At 41.1% G+C, this 20961-nt stretch overlaps 1 protein-coding gene across 4 annotated transcripts in view; it reads right to left on the minus strand.

Moving 5' to 3' along the window:
* The window catches only part of VPS54 (VPS54 subunit of GARP complex), a 47549-nt gene that overhangs the window by 14945 nt on the left and 11643 nt on the right, over window positions 1-20961 (minus strand). For 3 of the 4 annotated variants that reach the window (XM_032103534.1, XM_032103533.1, XM_032103536.1), the window contains 11 exons: window positions 18390-18424; window positions 16952-17083; window positions 14131-14516; window positions 10037-10163; window positions 8904-9011; window positions 6591-6646; window positions 5019-5115; window positions 4198-4535; window positions 2181-2310; window positions 1563-1744; window positions 760-872 (listed from right to left, as the gene is read on the minus strand). In XM_032103534.1, coding sequence (XP_031959425.1) covers window positions 760-872; window positions 1563-1744; window positions 2181-2310; window positions 4198-4535; window positions 5019-5115; window positions 6591-6646; window positions 8904-9011; window positions 10037-10163; window positions 14131-14516; window positions 16952-17083; window positions 18390-18424 — 1704 coding nt within the window. The remainder of the gene's footprint in view (window positions 1-759; window positions 873-1562; window positions 1745-2180; window positions 2311-4197; window positions 4536-5018; window positions 5116-6590; window positions 6647-8903; window positions 9012-10036; window positions 10164-14130; window positions 14517-16951; window positions 17084-18389; window positions 18425-20961) is intronic. The other variant, XM_032103535.1, reaches the window with a different exon arrangement.

Consider the following 20961-nt stretch of genomic DNA (forward strand, 5'->3'; position numbering starts at 1 on the left):
ATGCTCCTTCTAGGAGGTCAGGGTTTCTCCACCATGATATCACTGTATTTTCTTCCTTCTAATCTCTTGCCATTTTTCTCCCCCTCTTTGCATGTTTTCTTCCTCTTCTGGATATTCACCCCCTCTCCCCCCACCACTGCAATACTGGACAAGTATCCCCACAAGGTAAGAACACATTAAGCATTCCCACTGTGCACACAGGGAAGTGGGGCAGAAGGAGGAAAAAGTGACTTCTCTGAGGTCAAATGAGGTTTCTGTGACAAGGTAAATCATTGAATGAACATGAGCTTTTCCTTCCACGAGCAGCCAGATGGCATGCTGCCTCTCATCTGAACCAGCGATGATGAAGCAGTGGGAAGGATGCAGGCTTCATTTCACACAAGGAGGGCTGAGCACATGCACGTGCTCCTCAGTTCCCTGCAATTCCTCAGCAGTACCTTGTGGGAAAAGACCAAATTTGTGCAGAGACTGCAAGCCTCTACACTGGGAATATTTGTATAAAAAGGCAGCTCCCTCCCTGTGCTAACACTTCTGGGCGTTTTCAAAATACAAACAGATAATCTTTCAGCGCAAGGCATTTCAACACTAGTAACAGAAAAAAAATACAATTAAAAAAACCAGCTATCAACTTTCTTCTCATCCCCCCAGAGGACAGTGAGCAAACAAAGATCCAGAGTGTCATCAGAATATGTTCATCAACATTCAACAGCAGAATTTGCAGATAATAAATTCAATTCACAGCAGGACTGCAAGACACACCTGTTGGTTTTTTTTCAGGGAGAGAAATTCTGCCATCTGACACTGAATCAACGAGGTCCTGGAACTCAGCAGGAACTTCAGCTTGCTTCCAGCGCTCGTTGTCCAAAAGCAGGCTGGTTATAAACACAAAAGAGAGGAGGCTGAGAAAGAAATACCTTGTCTTGACAATTCTCCTGCCTGTAATGCTGTAGAACAATTTCTAAAAAGCCACTGGCCCCAAATGTTATGTCAGTCATCTTCATCAGAAGGAGGTGACCAACAACTGTCAGCAGCAAAACAGAACAACATTGTGCTGGTCTAGAGATCTCACGAATTGTTCACTCAATAAAGGCAATAAAGGTCTTTATGAGATCACTGCCAATGAAATAATGTACAAATACTGGAATTTTAACAGCTTTTGATGGATGAGAGCAAACAGACTTGATGGATGTTACTGGCAAGGCTGTTCCTCCAAGTGGTTTGGTTTTGGCTTTTTTTTTTTTCAGGAAACAGTTGAAAGTGAATTATTCTTAAACCCCTGAAACAGAGCAACCCTGCCCCTTCAATGTTAGTCTTGTGTACCTTCTGTAGCTGTTGCTGTCCTTATTTAGGTAACTGGAGAAAAATCCAGTTTGAAGCAATCAACTTATGAAAACAGTAGAAGTCTAATATTGCTAATTGGGGTTCAATACAATTTTTTTACCCCCTGCTTTAAAGTACAACAAGCTTACAAATGTTCTAGGCAACAAAAGACTCTGTTTGGCTGGTATACGATACATAAAATTATTCATGGAAGAACACAAATATTGTCTGCCCAGAGGTACCTTAGCTTTGTCTTCCTCTCCTCATGAAACCTATTCACAAATCTATTGGCCTGACTCTGAAGAGCTCCTCTCAAGGACATGCTTTTCCTGCCACAGATCTGCTCAGTATCCAAGATAAAGCCTTCCATCAAGCGAGAAAGAGTAACAAACTCGTTGGAATTCAACTTCTCTAGGAAGCCATCCTGCATGCAAAGAAAACCATTGTAAGGAGACACAACACCACAAAAATTCAGAGATGTACAGAAATAACTAGTCAGCATATCTGAGGGCTACTGCAGTTTTCAGAGGCACATTCTTTAACCCTACATGTGACAGACAGGGTAAACTGCAGTGCAAGCAGCTACCTGCACATAGACACACATTCTCTGCATGAAGCATCAAAGACAGGAAGTCAGAATATTAAAAAGAGAAATAGGTAGAAGAAACCAACACTGCCTTACAATGGTGTATGTTAACACTAGTGTGCTCTGAGCATTACCATGCAGAGCCTGTGGCAGCAGGAACAGCCCTGTACTCCCATCGCAGACACCGCTCCAGAACCCTCATTAAAGCAGTAACCTGGAAGCAAATGCTCACCAAGCATGAGGCACCACCAGCAGTCTGACCCAAGCTCCTCACCTTTGCTCTTGCCATGAGGAACTTGACTGAACGATCATGGCAGATATCAGAGGCATTATAAAGTAACTCTTGGATATTGTTTGCCAGCCTGACCAGCTCCAGGTCAGTCAGTTTCATGTCGTCGCTGATCCTAAAAATGACAGAACCAGTTGGCTGAGCATCAGTTCATAGAGAAAACCATATTTTTGCACGCAGGAGGAAAGAGCCTTGCAGCAACTGTCAAATGCAGACAGTCAGCTAATCACCAAAGTCACTTTATACAGATGGGATCTTCTAAGCTGCTGTCAATGTCCTGTCAGCCCCTGAAGCAAGGAAATGCATAATTGCACATCCTTATCTTTTTTTCTGAATCCGCATTCTAATTGCTATTAATGGTCTAAGAGTAAACAAGATATAACCATTACTGATACAATAAATATAATTAACATTTACTGAGCTAAAATTTACCCAGCTCCTGTAACACTTCAGCATCACAAGCATATGACAGATAAAACACAGCATCTTTCTTCTGATGCAAGTGTAAGGCCTAAAATAGATGCTCTGCACTCCCCCCAGCCTTAGTCTACAGGCTGTCATTCTACTACCTCTTTAGACTTCAGGCTCTGAAGTTGGTGCTTTTTAAAAAACCTTGTATGACTTGTCTACTGTTCTGAGGCCAGCACTTAGCACAGTTCTGCCGTTTATGGTTCACGCCATTAGTGAAGATCACAATCTTCTGGGCCAGCCCAAGAGACTGACAGCGTGACAGGAGAGAACTTGGGACACTGTGGAGCAACAACTGGGCTAACATTGTTCTGTGCAGTTTTATTAGCCTGCTCCAAACACAGAGCAAAGGTGCAAACAAAACCAGAAGAGCGATGAAGCAAGTGCATTTTAGAATGAAGTTATGCAACCAGCCTCAGAAACTACTTTACTCCTCAGAACCTCTAGCTGGATGGTATATTTTTAGGAAACTTGGCAAAGTGCTCCAGACTAGTTTGGATCCAACCCCCTTCCCTTTCCCTGCTCCTCCACGTAACCCTGGACTCCTCTTCACATTTCATTTCTCCTCCAGCACACAACAGATGTTCAGACATACAAAGGCCTGCGTTTTATGCACAGCATATTTATTTTAAATCTATCTCCTTCAGCCAGCATTGTGATTTGGGGGGAAGGTCCCTATTGAAACTAACAGCTGCTTCAACACATAGGTTTAGATACTCAAGGACCAAGCAGCAATAGCAGGCCACTTGCTGTCTTCCATCTTTCAGCAGGGTTAACACGTGGTATTTCAGTTTTGCTTCATATAACTCTGTATCCAGACTTACTGGCTTTTGAAATGGTTCATGCCTGAGTCCCACACATATTATGCCCAGTTCTTTTCAAAAGATAGCTCTGACTTGCTATCACAAGTAAGGGGTGCATAAAAGGATGCCAGAAGGTTAGACCTCTGGAGACTGGAGCACCTCAGGGCAGCACTGCCTGTGTAACCAAAGCACTGAGATTTATTTATTTATTTATTTATGCAGGTCAAATGGTTGATGACAAAGAGGAGATTTTTCTCTAGAATTTATCAAGGTGTATTTCATGAAGCCAGCTTAAAACGAACAAACAAACAAACATAAAACCCTAGGAAAAATAACCATAGGGAACATGGACAGGGAACAGAAATGCTTCTGCCTGCTAAAGGCATGACAAACAATCTGTCTTTCACGGACTCACATCTTTCCTGCTCTCTACACAAGTGGCCTCCCCAGAAAAACTAATGGAGAAGGGGCTCTTTTCTGGAAGAAGTGACATAAATCAGTCCCTGTACCACTACAGATGCAGGTGAAAGCAAGGCAAATAAATGAAACAAAGGCTGGGAACAGTGCACTCTGATGGCAGTCTCTAGGGGGAGAGCCACTACACTTCACCTACCTAAAAAGCACATTCTTCCTAAGTCATTTTTGTACTCTGTGACCAGAAACAACCGCCTGCACCTCACCCCTTGTTCCGGCCACGCTGCCAGGTGGAGGCAGGCAGGGTATTCACTCACATCATCTCTACTCCTCCTGGAGTAACGGAAGAGGAGGTGTGCTCCTTGCTGGATGAGGAGTCGGTGGTGCACTCGGGCTCCGAGACGGAGTCACTGCTGCAGGGCTCGCTGTTGGGGGACGTGTTCCTTTGGGAGGCCGTGTCGGCTGCTCCGGCTGGGAGCTCCCCGTCGCCGAAGGCGTCGCTGATGAACATTCCCTCGTGCGTCAGGTAGGCCACCTCGGTGTCCACCGTGCTCTCCTTAGCAGAGTTCTTCTGTAACGTGTCTTCCAGGTCTCTGGTTTTTTGGTTCTTGTCTAGAACCAAGAAAACCACGCTACGGATAGTATTTAACGTTGCCTAAAATGAGATATAACTTCTATTACAAAAAACGCCCCAATACCCAGTGCCACAAGCTTATGCTAGAAGGAGATTTTCTTTTGCCCACAGAATTAAACTAAATTCTGGCTTTATTTTCTGTTGTGTGATTAGTATTTGGAGGCAGATCCATTTGTCTGATGGCAACCAGTATCTGGTGTTTCTGAGATAGGTGAAAGAAACCTCATTTGGAGCAATCCAACACATGCAAAAGTCCTGTCCTAATCCCTAGCAGTTTAGAATAGAAGTAATCGAGCAACAAGAAGTATTCTCTCTTTGCCACTGCTCTCTTTGCTAGCACTGATCATTTTTGCCCTGGACGCTGATATTCACATCTCCTTCTTTCAATCAGAAGTTTGAACTCTACAAGCAAAACCAACATCTTACGACTTCAAATGGAAAAGAAACTTCATTCCCCCTTTCATGCCTGAACTATGTGAAGTTCTTTGTAAATTAATGTCTTACCTTTATTCTCTTGAGGAAGATGGTGAATTTACAAAAAATATTCTTCAGTAAATCAAACCACTGAGGAAAATTCATCATCCTCATCTGGTCTGCAAGCCTAAAAAAAGAGCAGTATTCAGCAAACAGCAACTGTTTGCTGGCCATGATGCCTACTGGCACATAAAGGAGAAAAAATGTGCTTTAAATGGAATTGGAAATATAAGGAAAACAGTGTAGACTTTTACCTGGCAAACAACAGACACCACCTAAACAACAGTCATAATCAACACAACGTAAGTGGAGTGGGGAAGGAGGGATACAGAATTAAATCATACTATAAGAAAACGAACGCTTCAGATTTACCCTTTACTTTTTTCCTGGGCATAATGTTCTTTTCCCTGGGATAAGTATGTGTTATCAACAAGGGAGAGGGTTAATAACATTTTCACAAACCACAAAAAAAACTACATGAAAATACTTTCCAAGTGTTACAAAGCTGTGTTATTAAGCCCATTTAAAGGCTTAATATGCAAGGTATTGCAATGAGACCACTTCTGCCATGAAAGTCACCTGTTTGTGGCAAAAGGGCAGAAAAGTCATTGACAGAACAGAAGTGAAACCCTCTAACACAGAGTTAGGACCCAAGAGCAGAAGAGTAAACACTGGAGAATGGTGACCAAATACCCAGTGTTTAAAAATGACCCTGTGCCCAGTTGTTACCCAGTCTGAGTATGAAACCCATGCAGGTTCTGCAACTCGCTTTGCTTTATCAGCTGGACTATTTTTATTATCTTGGGGTAACACTTTGCTGAGTCAAGCGAATCATAAAGCCACAGAAAAAACAGGAGCTGGCAGGGGCCCCTGGAGCCAGGGCCTCTGGAGCTGCCTTGCCAAGCCCTGCTCAAGGCAGGTCCAACTACACTGGGCTGCTCTGGGCCCTGCACAGTCAAAGCCTGACCATGTCCCAGAACACGGATTCCACAGCTTCTCTGGGCTTCTGTTCCAGTGTTTGACCAGTCCTATGGGGAACAGATTCTCCCTAAAATTCAGCTGGCATTTCTCATCTTCCACATTGTGCCCATTGCGCTCTGTGCAAACTCTGAGAGGAGCCTGGCTCCAACTCCATCTGTGCTCTGGCATTTGCCTTTGCTGAGCTTGGTGAGATTCCTGATGGACCATTTCTAGGGCTGAAGTTGTCTGGTCTCCTCTCTGGATAGCTCCTGTTCTTGATTATGGGGGAGGAATTTAAACTAATGACATGTTTTAATACAAAGTCCCAGATTATGGCAACAGGGAATGCCTTCAAGTGGATATATATTCAAGAGGTATATGCTTCATGTAGTGAGATTCACAGAATTTTAGTATTTATTTCAAAGGTAAGTTTAAGGTAACATTAGGATCTGAATGAGAAGTAAAACACAATACCCACCCAGAGGCAGACAAAAACAGAGTCTTAAGATGCAAGAAAAGCATAATCCTTAACAATAGGGCAATTCAAGCAAAAATTAGAACAGTAAATTTATCTATGCTAAAAAACATACTATCCCCACCCACCACAAAAAAAAACCAAACCCAAACTGGCTGCATACTTACTTAACAACCACTTCTGTATCTATTTCTTCTATCTGCGAAACCGTATTAACCACACACTGTCAAATTTTAAGGGGAAAAAAAACAAAACAAAAGAAGATCTTAATCCTCAAGTTAAATAAGGAAAAGTAAAATAAGAAAAGAAAGACATACTTTTATCACTTAACAACTTGTTTCTCTAAAAACAAACCAAAAGAAACCCCCCAAAGCAACTGGTGCATACAAAACTGGCCAGCTTCTTTAGCAGGCAGAAGCATTTCTTCAGGTCTCCAGTACAATCAATGTTCATTCCGAACACATCTACTGTTTTACTGCCATTCCACTGATCTCTTTTCCCATTACCTGTAAGCCCAAGGTACAAATCAACTCCGCTCAGACTGAAAAAGGGCTTTTCTCCCAAAACCAGTCAATAAACTGAACGAATGAATAGTAGAGTGTGAACTCATCTTGCCTTTAAGCAAGTTTGTACAATCCCAGTGGTGACTGAGGGCTGGCATCTCAAGCCACATCGGTTTTACCTGTGTTTTGAATAATAGTGGTCAGCACAAAAGCTTCTGAAGAACAGAACCTTGTTCTTGAATTATGCAGTGTGCTCAGTGCTAACAAATCTCTGCTCTTACACCCACCTGGCAACAAAAAGCTACTAAAAATCACTGACCAAAACAGCCCAGCAATGCATTTGAAGAGGAAGCACACTTTAAGTGTGGCAAGAAAACAGTTTCCCTTATTAAGGAAAAGTACCCCTAAGAGCTGAGACAATGGGCCACATACAAAAGCATTGCACAAACCACACAGAAATACTCAAATCCTGCCTGTTTTCCTTAACCAACAGAAACTTACACCGGAATTTGATTAAACGTTGTCTACTATTAAGCAGAGGGGAAGCCTAAAAAATCCAACTTAAATTTCCCAGCAGAATGGGAAAAGCATTTTGAAACTGAGCAGAAAAACAGGGAGTGCTACCTGTCTATTATATGACCAAACAAAGAATTTAAAAGGGAAAAAAAAAGTCTCCTTATGACTGCTGATAGAGGCAAGTGAAAAAACAGTGGAGACTGCCAGGGAGATGAACAGCTTTATTGTGGTGTTATTCATTCATTCCTTTTTTTTTTTTTATTTACTAGCAATATGGGCCTATCCCCATCCTGCACAACCAGACCAACAGAACCATGGGGCTGCAAAGTGAAAGGCATTGGAGCAGCCAAGTCTGGCTTAAAACAAAAACCTTCAAATAACAGTATTAAAAAAACAAAATGCAAACTTTTAAAAACTAGGTTCCCAACCCAGTTCACAATGCAGCTGTGAACTGCAGACTGTCCTAAGAGACAGGACATGCCCAACCCAGCACCTATCTCCCAGGCTTTGAGATACACATCAGAGCGTAACTCTTGAAATTATCACCCATCTCTAGGGGAAAAAAAAATGTTCTTACACAATATTCTTCACATATGCAGGCAAACAAACAAGAGGAGTAAAACTGAAAGTACCAAACACACACTCTTAAGTTCAACCTAATCTGTTAGCAAACAAAAGCCAACATGTCACTATCCAAATTAGCCAATGTATTTCCCCCAAAGAAGTAATCTGAACTGTGTTCAATTATTGGTTTTAGCTGGTTTTATCAATAAAGCTTTTTGGTTTTAGCAATAAAGCTTTTTAGCTTGAAAGATACACTGCCCTAAATGGCAAACCACCACACCAACACAGAAAAGGATTTGGGGCTTAATTTAAGGGTTTTTTTAAAGGTGAGCACTTCTACCTTCTGCATTACTTCACCTTGCTCTCTCAGAAAAAGGCAAGTATATTTTCCAACCTCTTATCATGTGCCTGCACTAGGTCTGTGCTAACATTAAGGCAAGCAATATTTTCTGTACCATTTGCTGGGAATTCATTTGTTTAAACTGGCAAGTTCTTTGATTCTTTTTTATGTATTTACATCAAGAACTCAAGGGTTTTGTTTTACAGAGCGTTGGGGGGAAGAGGTTTTTAGTGCGGTTTTGGAGTGTTTGTTGTGCGTTTTTAATGAAATGTTATGACACAACGCTACTGTTTGGGAGAACCATGTGTTAAGAGAAATGAAAGCTCAGAACAATTTTACAGAGAAAACAGGGAGCTTATGTTACCTACACCTTCCAAAAGGTCTTCTCTGTAAAGACCTCTGTGCTTCAGGGAGCCCTTAGGTGTCTGCAAGCTCAGCTGCTCTGAGACACCATCAGCCACCAAAAAACTTCATCAAAGCTGTTCTTAACGACTAAAAAAATTATTTGCAAGGGGTAGAGGAAAGCTTGTCAGATACATTAGAAATGTTTGTCTTACCTGTTTAATTATATTCTTTGCAGTATTAATCATTTCATCTCCATATATTTCATAAAAATTTAGCTTCCTTTGTTTTAGAAGTCCAAATACTAGAGATACAAGTCTCTCCTACCAAGAAAAAGAAAAATTAAACAACAACAAAAAAAACCACACACATGAAAAATATCAAGGTGAAGACAAGAAACAATGTTAAGAAAGTTCATGTATCAAGCACACAATGAACAGCATTTAGGTCAATCCAGTTCTTCCGGACTAATGCCAAGCTTTGCCTATACAAAAAAAGTTCCCCGTGGCAATACCAGCTGAGTCTCTTTCTCCCACCCCTCTTTCCTGCCAATTCCTCAATTGGGCTCACTCACAAGTGCTTAAACCTGTGGATAGTTCTAACCATGACTGAGTTTCCTGACCCTGAGCAAGACTGACGCTAAGCACAGCCCAAGTGAGAGGCTGGCACGCTGCAGCACAGAGGGCAAGAAACCACAGGGCAGAAATGGGAGTACTGCAGTGCTACTGCCAACCACTACATCTCATGAAATGGGTTAAACAAGGCTGAATAGTTCATAGGCTCTAGCAATTACTGAAGAGCCCTACAGCCAAAATCCAGAAAAATCTTTTCTGGGCTAGAAAGCAACCACAATAGCCTAATCTTCATATGTTTATGATCTTCAGAGGAATGAGGAATATGTATCTACATATACACTGTGAATGAAGCATGCATTCAGGGCAACCATATGCTTGGTATAAGCACTCATAAAAGCATGGGGAGACAGAATGAGAACAACATGCAAATACAAACATTGCAAAACTGAAATTTTACAACCAAGTCAATGAGAAACCATGTTCTTTTCCACTTACATGCTTAGGTTCATGAAGTATACATTTAATCAGAGAAAAGAGAACTGATTATTTTGAAAAAATAAAGTGGGCCTGGATTGCTGTCCTGAGTTTAATTAGAATTATTTCATCTTATCAAGCACAAAAATAAAGGGGCGGGGAGAGGTGTGGATGAGAAGATAAATAGTCTGAAATTACGGTGTTGCTGCTAGGGACCTGAGTGAATTAGTTGGTGTTAATTAAGTATGTTAAAGATGCAAACATATTCATGAGACAGTTTATTTCAGTAACAGACATACCTCTTCTAGAATTTGGCAATCATCTTCTAGGGGTCTATTTAAATCATTGCGAGCGTAAGTTGAAAACTCTGCAATCATCATTTTATCTATCAGCTTTTCCAGTTCACAAAGCTGTGAGCCAAGATGCCTGAGAAAAACAGCCATTGAGATATGAGCTAAATAATCAACCTGAAAACGAATCATTAGTTCACAGTTGAAGAAAATAACCACCCAGCAGGAAATTTCCATGCAATCAACGCTGGCTTAATGGGAGGCTCCAATCTTTCACTCCTCAGAGCAGCTGAAATCATGCATTTTTCAGAGGCACTGCCACCTTGCACCAAAACATATGGACTTGAATACTGATGTAGGATAAAATTTGTAAGTACGGCTTTTTGTTTTTTCTTTTTGGAAGGTGCCAAGTACCTCTCTGCCCAATGAGGTGAACCAGAACTAAGAATACTCAGTGCTTGTCAGTATTCTTTGGCTTGTCGAGTTCCCCAGATCATCAGTCCACGAGTTCTTCTAATTCAAACATTTGAGCTTTTGATGAGGTCACAAAATTAAATTCACATGAGATGCATTAATAGCATTACATGACAGGATGGCTTTCAGAGAACACAGGAGTTTCTAAATTTGCCATTTTTTATGCTAGTCTAAATGAAAAATGTTTTTCCCATGTATTGCAGATTTTAAACCATATTTTGCACACTGTTGTCATACAGAACCACAAGGGAATTTCTCACATCAGGAATGTCAACCACTCCTTAAAAGTGGGAACTTCAGACATGTCAAACACCCCAGGGTTTTCAACTTCCACTAACAGCTGGGGACAAATACCTGTAAAAATCAGACTGCTTTCTCTTTACCAAAAAGAAACAAACACAGACACTTTGCAAGTGAGAACTAAGAGGAGCTGTGATATTTTAGATAAGCCTGGATACAAAATGGGGAGGATGAACATGGCTTTCATTCACTGCTGGTGTAGCTGGACCCTTTGCTGTCATAGCTAGTGGACTCCTGGTAACTCCTCTTTGCAGAAATCCACACGGCCAGAGCTGAGCTGAAGTCAATGAATCTTGCTAGATCTGAGCTGAGCAGATTAATTAATTTATTTTACTTTCAAGATGACCAGGGATAACTGTTGTTCAATAACTCATCGAAATGGACAAAGCAGGCATATTTCAAATATCTAATTTAAGCAAAAATGACCTGTAGAAAATCCAAGCCTGTTGCTTCACAGGCATTTCAGAACAAATACAACAGGAAAACACCCTAAAGATTATTATTTGCAATGTAATAACTGGAGTTGCAAAAGTGACAGTAGGACTAAGAGCCACAACACAAAGGCTCTTACTGAGGTAAGCATGAAGATGGCTCCTTGGTACATTATTTCTGTACCTGTGCTGAACTGCACTGGAACACACCTCTCCTCTCAAATCCCAGCTATGGATGGGAACATCCAACAATAGCTCCCAGCATCTGCCCTCACCACTACGCCCAAAAGGTTTTAGTCCCTAGCAGCCACAAAAATCCAACCTGAACATGCAGGAACAAGTCAAACCTTAATTCACACTCCAGTGAAACACCTTGGTAATTATCTCTTAACAGGTACCACTCACACATCAGATCCCTTCAACAAATCCTGAGTATGACAACCCTATCATGTAAAATGATGAGTGCAGGGTAAAACTTCTGTTAAAATACACAAATGAGAACTGTTTTTCCACGTATCTGTGTTTTACTGTATAAAATACCATGAAAGTGTGGTTTTCCAGCATACCTCTGCTAAAAAAAAAACCAAAAAAACCAAGCACCAATCCAGAAAAAACCAAACCAAACCAAAAAATCCCCCACAAACAAGATCACTGTATCTCTATCACCCCAATAAGGACTGTGAAAACAACACAGAAAGTGTTTTCACAGATTTTTAAGTTAGTTAACACATTAGCTTTTCTATGTAAAATTAAAAGGGTAAACTTGAAAAGGTTAGAGCTCTGAAACTTTAATTCTATCCTACAGTAGAAGCAAGCAGTTACAACTGACACATATCATTATTGACATTAACGTAGATTAAAGACACCAATGAATTACTTCACACCACCTTTACTGGTTTTTTTCAATTTTTTGCTACAACTAGAAACAAACTACATTCTTCTCTGCATAGAGTATGATGAGGGAAAAATTAATTGATGATCTGAGTAGTTTTCTTACTGCTTTATATTGAATGATTCTGACATGACTCAATTTAAAACACCAAATTCTACAAGCTGCCATGGCTTGCAGAAACAACAAGTTGTTGGGGTTTTTTTTCATCAGGTATTTAGTAAAAAAAAAAATAGTAATTATTTATAAAATGAGTTACTGCTTTAGAAGTTCATCTCTTCTTAAAATAAACCTGGTATTTAACTCACTTGACAACTGCATCATTCTTGCTCAGAATAAAGCAAGACCCCTTTTGTATTTCTTGGGAAAAGCTAAAGTGTATATGCTTGCCATCAATTTATATTTTTTAAAACGTTTTTTTAGAAACACAACATTCTACTGAGAAGTTTTATCAAGACTTCCATCTTTCCATTGCACATTATTTCTTCACACAAGCTATATACACAGGCCACTGTGAGACTTGAAAACTGTGCTGGGCTTCTCAACTGCACTTGCATTTCTGGTGGGGCTCATGACTTAGGTAGCCCTTAATTCACCTTTGTGAGCCTTTACTGTCCAAAGCAGAGGGGACATTTCCCAATCACGTCACTGTCTGTAACTCTACCAAAACCAGCTAAGCTTTACTCATATAAATTATTCTTTACAGACAAGATGACTATCTACCTGCAAGTATGCTCCACACCTGAGGGTAATTTTGAAACAATGGCACATCCTTGGGACATCATGTGTATCAACCCAATGTCAAGAGAATTGCACTCTCTGCTGACAGATCACACAGGTCACCCAGCTGCAAAACACAGCTGATTCTGAACGATGCTGTCACAGGGCTGCAGAACTGCTCAGACTGTCACCAAGGTCAATACAAGGGTGACTCAGTCAAGGGCTATGCACCAGAATCAAGTGGTTGATAACTGGAACAGTAGAGAGGACAAACTGCACTGAGGTGTCTGAAGAGAGACAAGCTACACTTTTTAAATGGTCTGTTTCTAGGTTTTTTAATAAAAACACTTAGAGCAACTTCATCTCAGTAATTTATTAGCTCACTTACATTTTTTTTCCTTTTTTATACTATTTTTAGTATTTTTTCCTGAGATCTTTCCTACATAAAATTTGAGTGTTTTTCCAAACTAGCTAGAAGGGGTGTTAGGAAGTTGACATAACAGATGGACAAGAACAGTAACTATATCAAATTCTGAACATTCATGTTACAGTTACTGAGCAACAACCACGCTTTCATTATGCAAGCTGTGGACCACTGGGCTGCAGGAACCACATAATCTCTAAACAAACCACCCCTCACCTAGCATCAGCTTAGAAAACTTAGCACAGAGCTCCTCAGCTGGCTGATGCAAGCCTTGGAGCTGGTTTAACCACACACTACTTTTGCCAGCACCATGCCACACTGGCAGCTTTGCATACAAGACTTTTAAACTATCTGTATCTTATGATGGCTTATTTTACATCAGCTAAAAGGATTCTGCTGTATTAATACTCTTGCATGTTCCTTTAACAACTCAAGACCGGGTCAGTCACTAAAGACACGGGCCCAGAGTGGAGCTGTGTAGCAAGAACCCATCCCTGGGGTGCTGCCTGCAGGAGGATTGCAGACCCCCACGTGGAAAACACCTCTCAGCTGTGAGCTACAAGCCATGCAAGATGAAAGTCCAGCCACAGCTTGGCTCTCATCTCTGCACCCCTAAAACATCTGTAAACCAGAACAGAGGATAAAGTATTTAGATGTCCAAGTTCATCCCACTCCAAAAAAACCCCATCTCTGGCAAAGGCATCAGTCACACACTGCTTATGCCACACTTACATTTTATACCTTCTGCATTAGGTCCTCTAAGAATGAATGAACACAGGTAGAACAAATCCCTTCAGCCAACATAATGTGCTCAACGCATTCCAGCTCTGCTTGCATTTTATGTACTTCCTACATGGTTACCTACCGGAAACTGTGAATACCTTGAAGCTCTTGCTGTAACACCTCTTGTGTTGTTGCTATTAAGTCCAAAGCTCCAACATACTCTGAAGTGGAGAGCAGCAACTGTACTGTGGGCTGTGTTTGGTGTACAGTAGCCATTAACTTCAGTTTATTGTATGCTTTTATACAGTTATTTCTGGTGAGCGACAGTCTTAAAACTCGAAGTGATCCTTCACACATTACTTTATCAATTTTAGAGATCTTCTCTCTAAGCAATTTTACAGCCTGGGAGGTTTTCCTGAGGTAGTCCTGCAACTCATGCTGAGAGGTCATTGCATGAAAAAATGCTTCTGAGCGGAGAGAAATCTGATGAGCAATATTGACTTCCACGATGTCCAGATAATGGCTCAGCTGGGAAGAGGAAACACCAACATTATTTTTATCACCTGGAAGCTTTATCACAATGTAAATACACTTTCAGGGTATTTGTCTTATTGTATCAAGAGGAAATTTTGCTAATAAAAATTAAATCCCTTTGTCATTGTGGTTTAATAATTTCTTTTTAAATTAACTCAAAATCACTGTGGGAAGGCTGATTTGATGCCTTTTGTGCTTGAAAATAAAAAGTTAGAAAAGCAAATAAAACTAAAATACCCGAAGTTTTTTACCATGTGGTTGCACACTGGCCACAGAATATGGACAATAACCAGGAGACAGCTCTGGATGCTGGCTTGCAAGCAACAGTATATACATGCAAATAGTCTATGAAATTTGGGTCACTTCAGCTGCTAAAGGTGCAGCCACTATACTTGATGACACCCCACTGGAATGGCCCTGCTTATTTAAAAAGCTGTAGTGCCTTCTTTGTAGAGAAACCTCCAGGGCATCTCTGGCTGCAGTTGTACTTTTGCCAACCACCTGGAATTAGTACTAAGCCTATTTCCTGTGTGCTGGCACTGTGGGATTCCCAGAGACAGAGTACACCTACATGTTCAGAACCTGAAATTCAGATTCTCTGTCTGACAGTTACCAGACCACTGCGTTGGCCTGATTCTTTGACTGTAAAAGCTCTGTGGTCTGACTTATGCTGAATATGCAAACTCCAAGGACTGAGGCTTTAGGATGCTCATCTGAATGTTAGTACTCAGATGACCTGGTTTCTCAGAGGTGCCAAGCATTCAAACCTCCTGCTGAATTCCAAAAGGCCAACCAGAGATGGAAAGGAAATCAGCTGGATAGTGTTTCCTTCTTGAAGTTACTTTCATACTGCTTTCTGTGGAGACACTAGGGATCTATCTATACAATATGCAAACCCACCTTTCTCGTTCACATCTAATTTAATCGGAAACATCCTCCACCAACCACTGTGACACACCTAGCCACAGGGAAAGCCAAGACAGACTCTGACATAGAGATCAGAGAAAGGGCTATTACAAACAACTATTTATGTGATTGTACCAACCAGATACCTCAGGTCCCTTCACTATGCTCAACAAGGTAGAACAAACAGAGCAAACAGTACCTGCCTCAAAGAGTTTACAGTCCCAAAGTAGGGCAACACATGGGAGGAGGTAAGGAAGGAAAAAAACATCATGGGGAAATTACTGCAGTAGATCAACAGCAGTCCAAAAGCCTGTAAGCAGATCTGCTTAAGGCAAGATTTTCAAAATCCTGTTGGAAAATGGTGCCTGGAGCAAGGGACAATTATGGCAGCAGGGTGCACGTTTATACGTGGTAAGTGTAAACCTCAGGTAGTTCAGAGCCTTTAAAAAGTAAAACAAAAAATTTGGGCTCATTTCAGTGTTTTCACTCCTCTGCATCAGTGAGGGCTCTGGGTCTGCTTCAACACAAGTCCTTTCTGAGTGTCCATCCTGCTGCTGCCAGGCACACTTCAAGAAGTTCACAGCATATGCCAGACATTGCTTTCTCATCTTCAGACAGCAACTGCCTCAAAAAACTCCAAAGAAACCTTCCTCCAACTCTGGGCATGGAGGACAACCTAATAATGAACCTTTCAGTTAACCTCCAGCAGAGCCTGTCCCATCCTCCTGACTTGGCAGGAGAGCAGGAAGACTAATACCCAGAAATTTGGAAACACTTTCCAGACGATCTCATGTTATTTTTTTCTTAATGTACCCCAGACTCCAAAATTACTCAGATTTTCTAAAAGCATTTTACGAGTATTTGTACTGTAAAGACGACTCATAATGAGATTTTCTATAGTATGACTACATAACTAACAAAAAAAGAAAAAAACTACCAAGAAGAGACTTCTGTTTCCAATATGAAAGAAACAGCTCTGCTTTCACATTCTCCTTTGTGAAATGCAAAAACAGATCAGTGCAGATGACAACAAAAGAGGAATCTCTTAAAATACAAACCCAGTAGGATTTAGTATTGCTTTTAGCATAGAAAGCACACTGCCTTGAATCTGAAATTTTCCTGAGATGTTGGAAAGTAACAGTCTTACACACTGTACAACCTGTGCAATCCAGCTTTCCCTCCTCATGGAACTGCTCTTCCTCCCTAAGAGAACTACTCCACACCTCTGAAGTTCTCAATATATACCTGTTTCAGTAAGTTACAGCTGTCATGAAGAGCCAGTTGTTACATCACATACAGATTCTTTTTTTCCAGATTTGACGGATTTATTGAGCAGGGAAAAAAGTTCTCTTTCAGTAGGGTGTTTCCTGCATGATTTACTAACAACCTGCAGCCTGATGTAAAATGAGAGACAGCAAAGCCCACAACGATGTCTCAAGAAACACTACACAACAGCAGCATGGAGTTCCTTCGTAGTATCCACCAGCACTAATGGATAACCACAACTTGTGTCGAAGTTGTACCTTTTCTTGAAGTAACTTGGAGGAAGCTGCATCACGATTTCCTTTTCCACCAGTGGTACTAAAATGAGACCATGGTAAAACGGCATTAAATGTTAAGGAATCTTCCAAGGCAAAATCTGGTTTCATAAAAATCTGAAACAGAAAAACAAAAGAAATAAATGTGCCTCACTCACCCCTACATTTCTTGCCCCAGTTAAACACATCTCCTGTCTCATTAAGCTAACAGAGACCTTATTTGTTGATTTCAAAATCCAGATTTTCATTGATCCAGGTGAACAAACTCATTCCAGACCTTACTACCAAAGTACTTTACACTTTGAAAGCTTGTGTGATATGACAAAGTCTTGCCTTCCTGAAAGTGGAAGCCATAGTCCAAAATTACATGTGTATTCATTCAATCACCTGAGATGACCTAAACACTCTGAGTGTGCGAACGTAGGCAGCACTGAAGTGCAGGTGGGCCCTCTCAAGAATCTTAGCAGAGCTTCTTCACTAACGAGGGCATCCTGCTGCTGATCTGCTCATTCCTGGGGCCACAGCTTCTACTAGGCTGATGATCCAGCCAGCTGTCAGGGTGTAGCTAGTGTTGTCTGGGAGGGAGCAGAGCCTCGAGCTGCTCTCCTTTATCAGGATGCAGCAAACATGCTCAGCACAAGAAGAGGCAGTAAGGTGTAACATTAACTACACCTCCGGGAGAACTATCAATCTGAATTCACTCTGATAACATTTATACTTGACAAAACCTTGAGCTTACAGGCAGGCAGTAGAACCCTTTTCCTTTTATTTATGAAGTGTAATTTTCAAGGGTTCAACACAGACTGCAGCATCACACCACACTCAAGCATTCTTGTTTCCTGGACTTTAAACACTGCAGTGACAGCTACTCAAGTCGCAGCCTGCACGACTGGCACAGAGATGCTGACCCATATTAACACTCTGACTTCTTACTGTACCTAGAAAAAAATTATTCACACTAAAATGGAATCTGGAGTTGTGTCTTTTGTCAACCTGACACAAAAACCCACATCACGTACACTGTGTGCTTATATGCAAGAGAGCCCTGATCAAGGATTCCAGAAGTTAAACCTAATGCTAAGTTGTACACTAGGTAATGTTCAAGCGTTTCTCAAACTCTCCAGTCTTCCCTTCCTCCTAGAATGGCCAATTTTGCTCAGCTCTGAGGTCTGAACTTCATTTATTTAAAGATGAAAAAAATAATGGTATTTGTATTATACTTTAAGAGAAAAATTGAGACCATGGGAAGAAGAAGAAAAAAAAAGACAAAGCAAATCATCCTTAGTCTTTTTAAATTCTGAGCACTATACATCCTCTTGAGAATCAACCCAAGTCATCAGCAAGGACAAAATTTCTACATGCATATATTTAACACTTCACGTGAGGAAGCGTTACAACAGCTCTGAGTGCACAGAAGCCATACCTTAGGTACTTGTTCCAGATCTGTCCTGGATTTATCTAAAATTAAACAAAACACAAGTAGTCATTCATGAGCAAACAATGGGAAACAATCCCCTTGAACAAGTGAATCCCATGAACACGAGGAAGTTTTCAAGACAACGATGGCATGTTCCTCACAGAGAGGGAACAGGGTTACAAACTGAAATGAAACCTTCTGACTGAACACGAGGAGAACCTTTTCCATCATGAGGACAATCAAGCATTGGAGCAGGCTGCCCAAAAGGGCTGGGTACTTGGGAGATTTTCTGGACATATACTTGTACATATTTTCTGGATATTTCTATTTTTCCATGGTAAAGCTTTGAATGCCTTGGGCTGACCTCACAGCTGAACTGGCTTTGAGATGGCCACTGCACTGAAGGCCTTCTGAAGTCCCTGCCAACCTGAAAAATGCTGACTCCTTGAAGTGCTTTTTTGTCCTCTGCAGTTCAGGTCTCATGCTCAGACTACTCAAAGGAGCTTGCACTTGGCTGTTTGGCAGTGTCAGTGTTAGTCATACAAAGCAATCTGCTTAGCACTTCACATTCATTAGTGCACTGGCAAGGGCCAGTAAAAGGTCCTTCTAACATCACCCCAGTTTTAATGCTCCAGACTGAAGCTGCCCATACAATCACTTTTGCGCGGCACTTGGAGACTGGATGCACAAAGACTGGCAAGAAGGATGAACAAGGGCTCGGGCCAGAGTCCCTAGCACACTGAGCAAGCAGCACAGCAGCAGTAATTTCCATGGAGTAAGATGACCTGACAATTGCAGAGGGTGAGAGAGTTGAGCTGGGAAAAGAGTTAATTCATTACACCCTAGCAGAACTTGAAGAAAAGGCAAATTCAGACTTTTGAGGTTCAGCCAAAATCCCCTGTCCCACCCTCGTAACTTTAGTGTACACTATGAAGAGGGGGCACATTGGAGGACAAGAAAGTTGAGGAATTTAAAAGCGACAAACCCATATCTCTGCTGGACAGTCTGCTCATCCCTGACAAACATGGCAAGTGCTACTTCAGCATCAGCTCCCACTGCTCTCACCTCTTTGGTTTTTACTTCATTTGTTTCTTACTTTATTTGTATCAAAATACAAAAGGCAACCTTGGAATCATTCTGCTGTCCTCAGCCTTTGCTCAGACCAATTCTTACAGAAGTAAAAGGCCAAGTCTTGTGGGATGGAGTTAGAGGAAGACAGGAAACAGTAACAGCAGAAATTATAGAAAATCACAAGCTTCAGTTTACCAAATGATGCTTCTAAGAGGAACTGTCCAGCTACCCAAGGAGCTCCCAGTTACTTTGGTGACACTAATTTTCTCTTTTTAAAAACATTCAGACTCTTTTAAAACAGATTAAGCTAAGACTGAAGAAGGCACTTTGATTTTACAGTATGCAGCACAGACAGACTCATTCTGGAACAGCTATTCAAAAATAACACCAATACAGAGAAACCCTGCAGAAAGGCTTCCTTTTGCACAGAAGAGGAGGAAGAAAGTCAACTGAAACAATTTGATCAAAAGGAGTAAGCTACTGGATCCTTTTTGTTGTGTTACCTGTAGACATTGATATAGATAAGCCTTATCAAACAAGGATTGATAAATGAATCCTTTTATGCTAACATTTTTGAGAAAGTAAATTAAAATAAATATTAAAAACTTTCTCCAAGTTATGAGTGTCTCTTTTCCTTTTGCTTGTCTTTCCTTTTTTATTTTGCCTCTTGCCTTCCTTCCTGTTTAGTTTCCTATTAGCTGAACTACTTCCATGAATTCCTGAAATTCAGCCTTCACTCACAGGTTTGAGCTCCCCAGCACAAGACAGACCTAGACACACTGGAGAGAATCGTGTCAAGAGCCACAAAGATCACTAAGAAACAAGGAGGAGAGACTGTTTAGTCTGGAAAAGCCCAGGGGAGATCAGTGTGCTTAAAGATCTGATGAGAGGGCACAAAGAACACAAAGTTGGTTTTTCTCTGTGGTGCCCAGTGTCAGGACAGGAGGCAATGGGCAGAAACTGATTACATGAAAGATTCCATCGGAACACAAGGAAATACTTTTGCTGTGAGGGTGGTAAAACACTGAAACAGGTTGCCCAGACAGACTGTGTAATTTCCATCTGTGATATCCAGAACCCAACTGGACACTGTCCTCCCATAGGTGGCCCTGGCATGAGCAGATGGTCTAGACTAGATCATCTTGAGATTTCACTTCCCATCTCAGTCATGACGTGACTCTCATGGCAGAGATACATGAATGGCACTGCAGTTCTGCACTGCGAAGCCAACAGCTCCTACAAATTTGATGCAACAGTTTCAATGGGTCTTAAAATAAAAAGCAGTTAAAGAAAACACTGCCAGCGCCACAATGACCTGCCACGAACGCAAACATGCCAAGAAAATGTTTAAAAGCAAATATCACAAGCATTTTGACCTATAAAATGACAGCAGTGGTCATGAATACTTCTAAGCCTACCATGTCTGAGTTTTCAAATATTGTTTCAAAGAAACCATCAGGTATTATTATACATGAAGACCTCAAGCAAATAACAGAGACAATTAGTA

Source organism: Corvus moneduloides, chromosome 3 (genome assembly GCF_009650955.1).
Source record: "Corvus moneduloides isolate bCorMon1 chromosome 3, bCorMon1.pri, whole genome shotgun sequence".
NCBI lineage: Eukaryota > Metazoa > Chordata > Aves > Passeriformes > Corvidae > Corvus > Corvus moneduloides.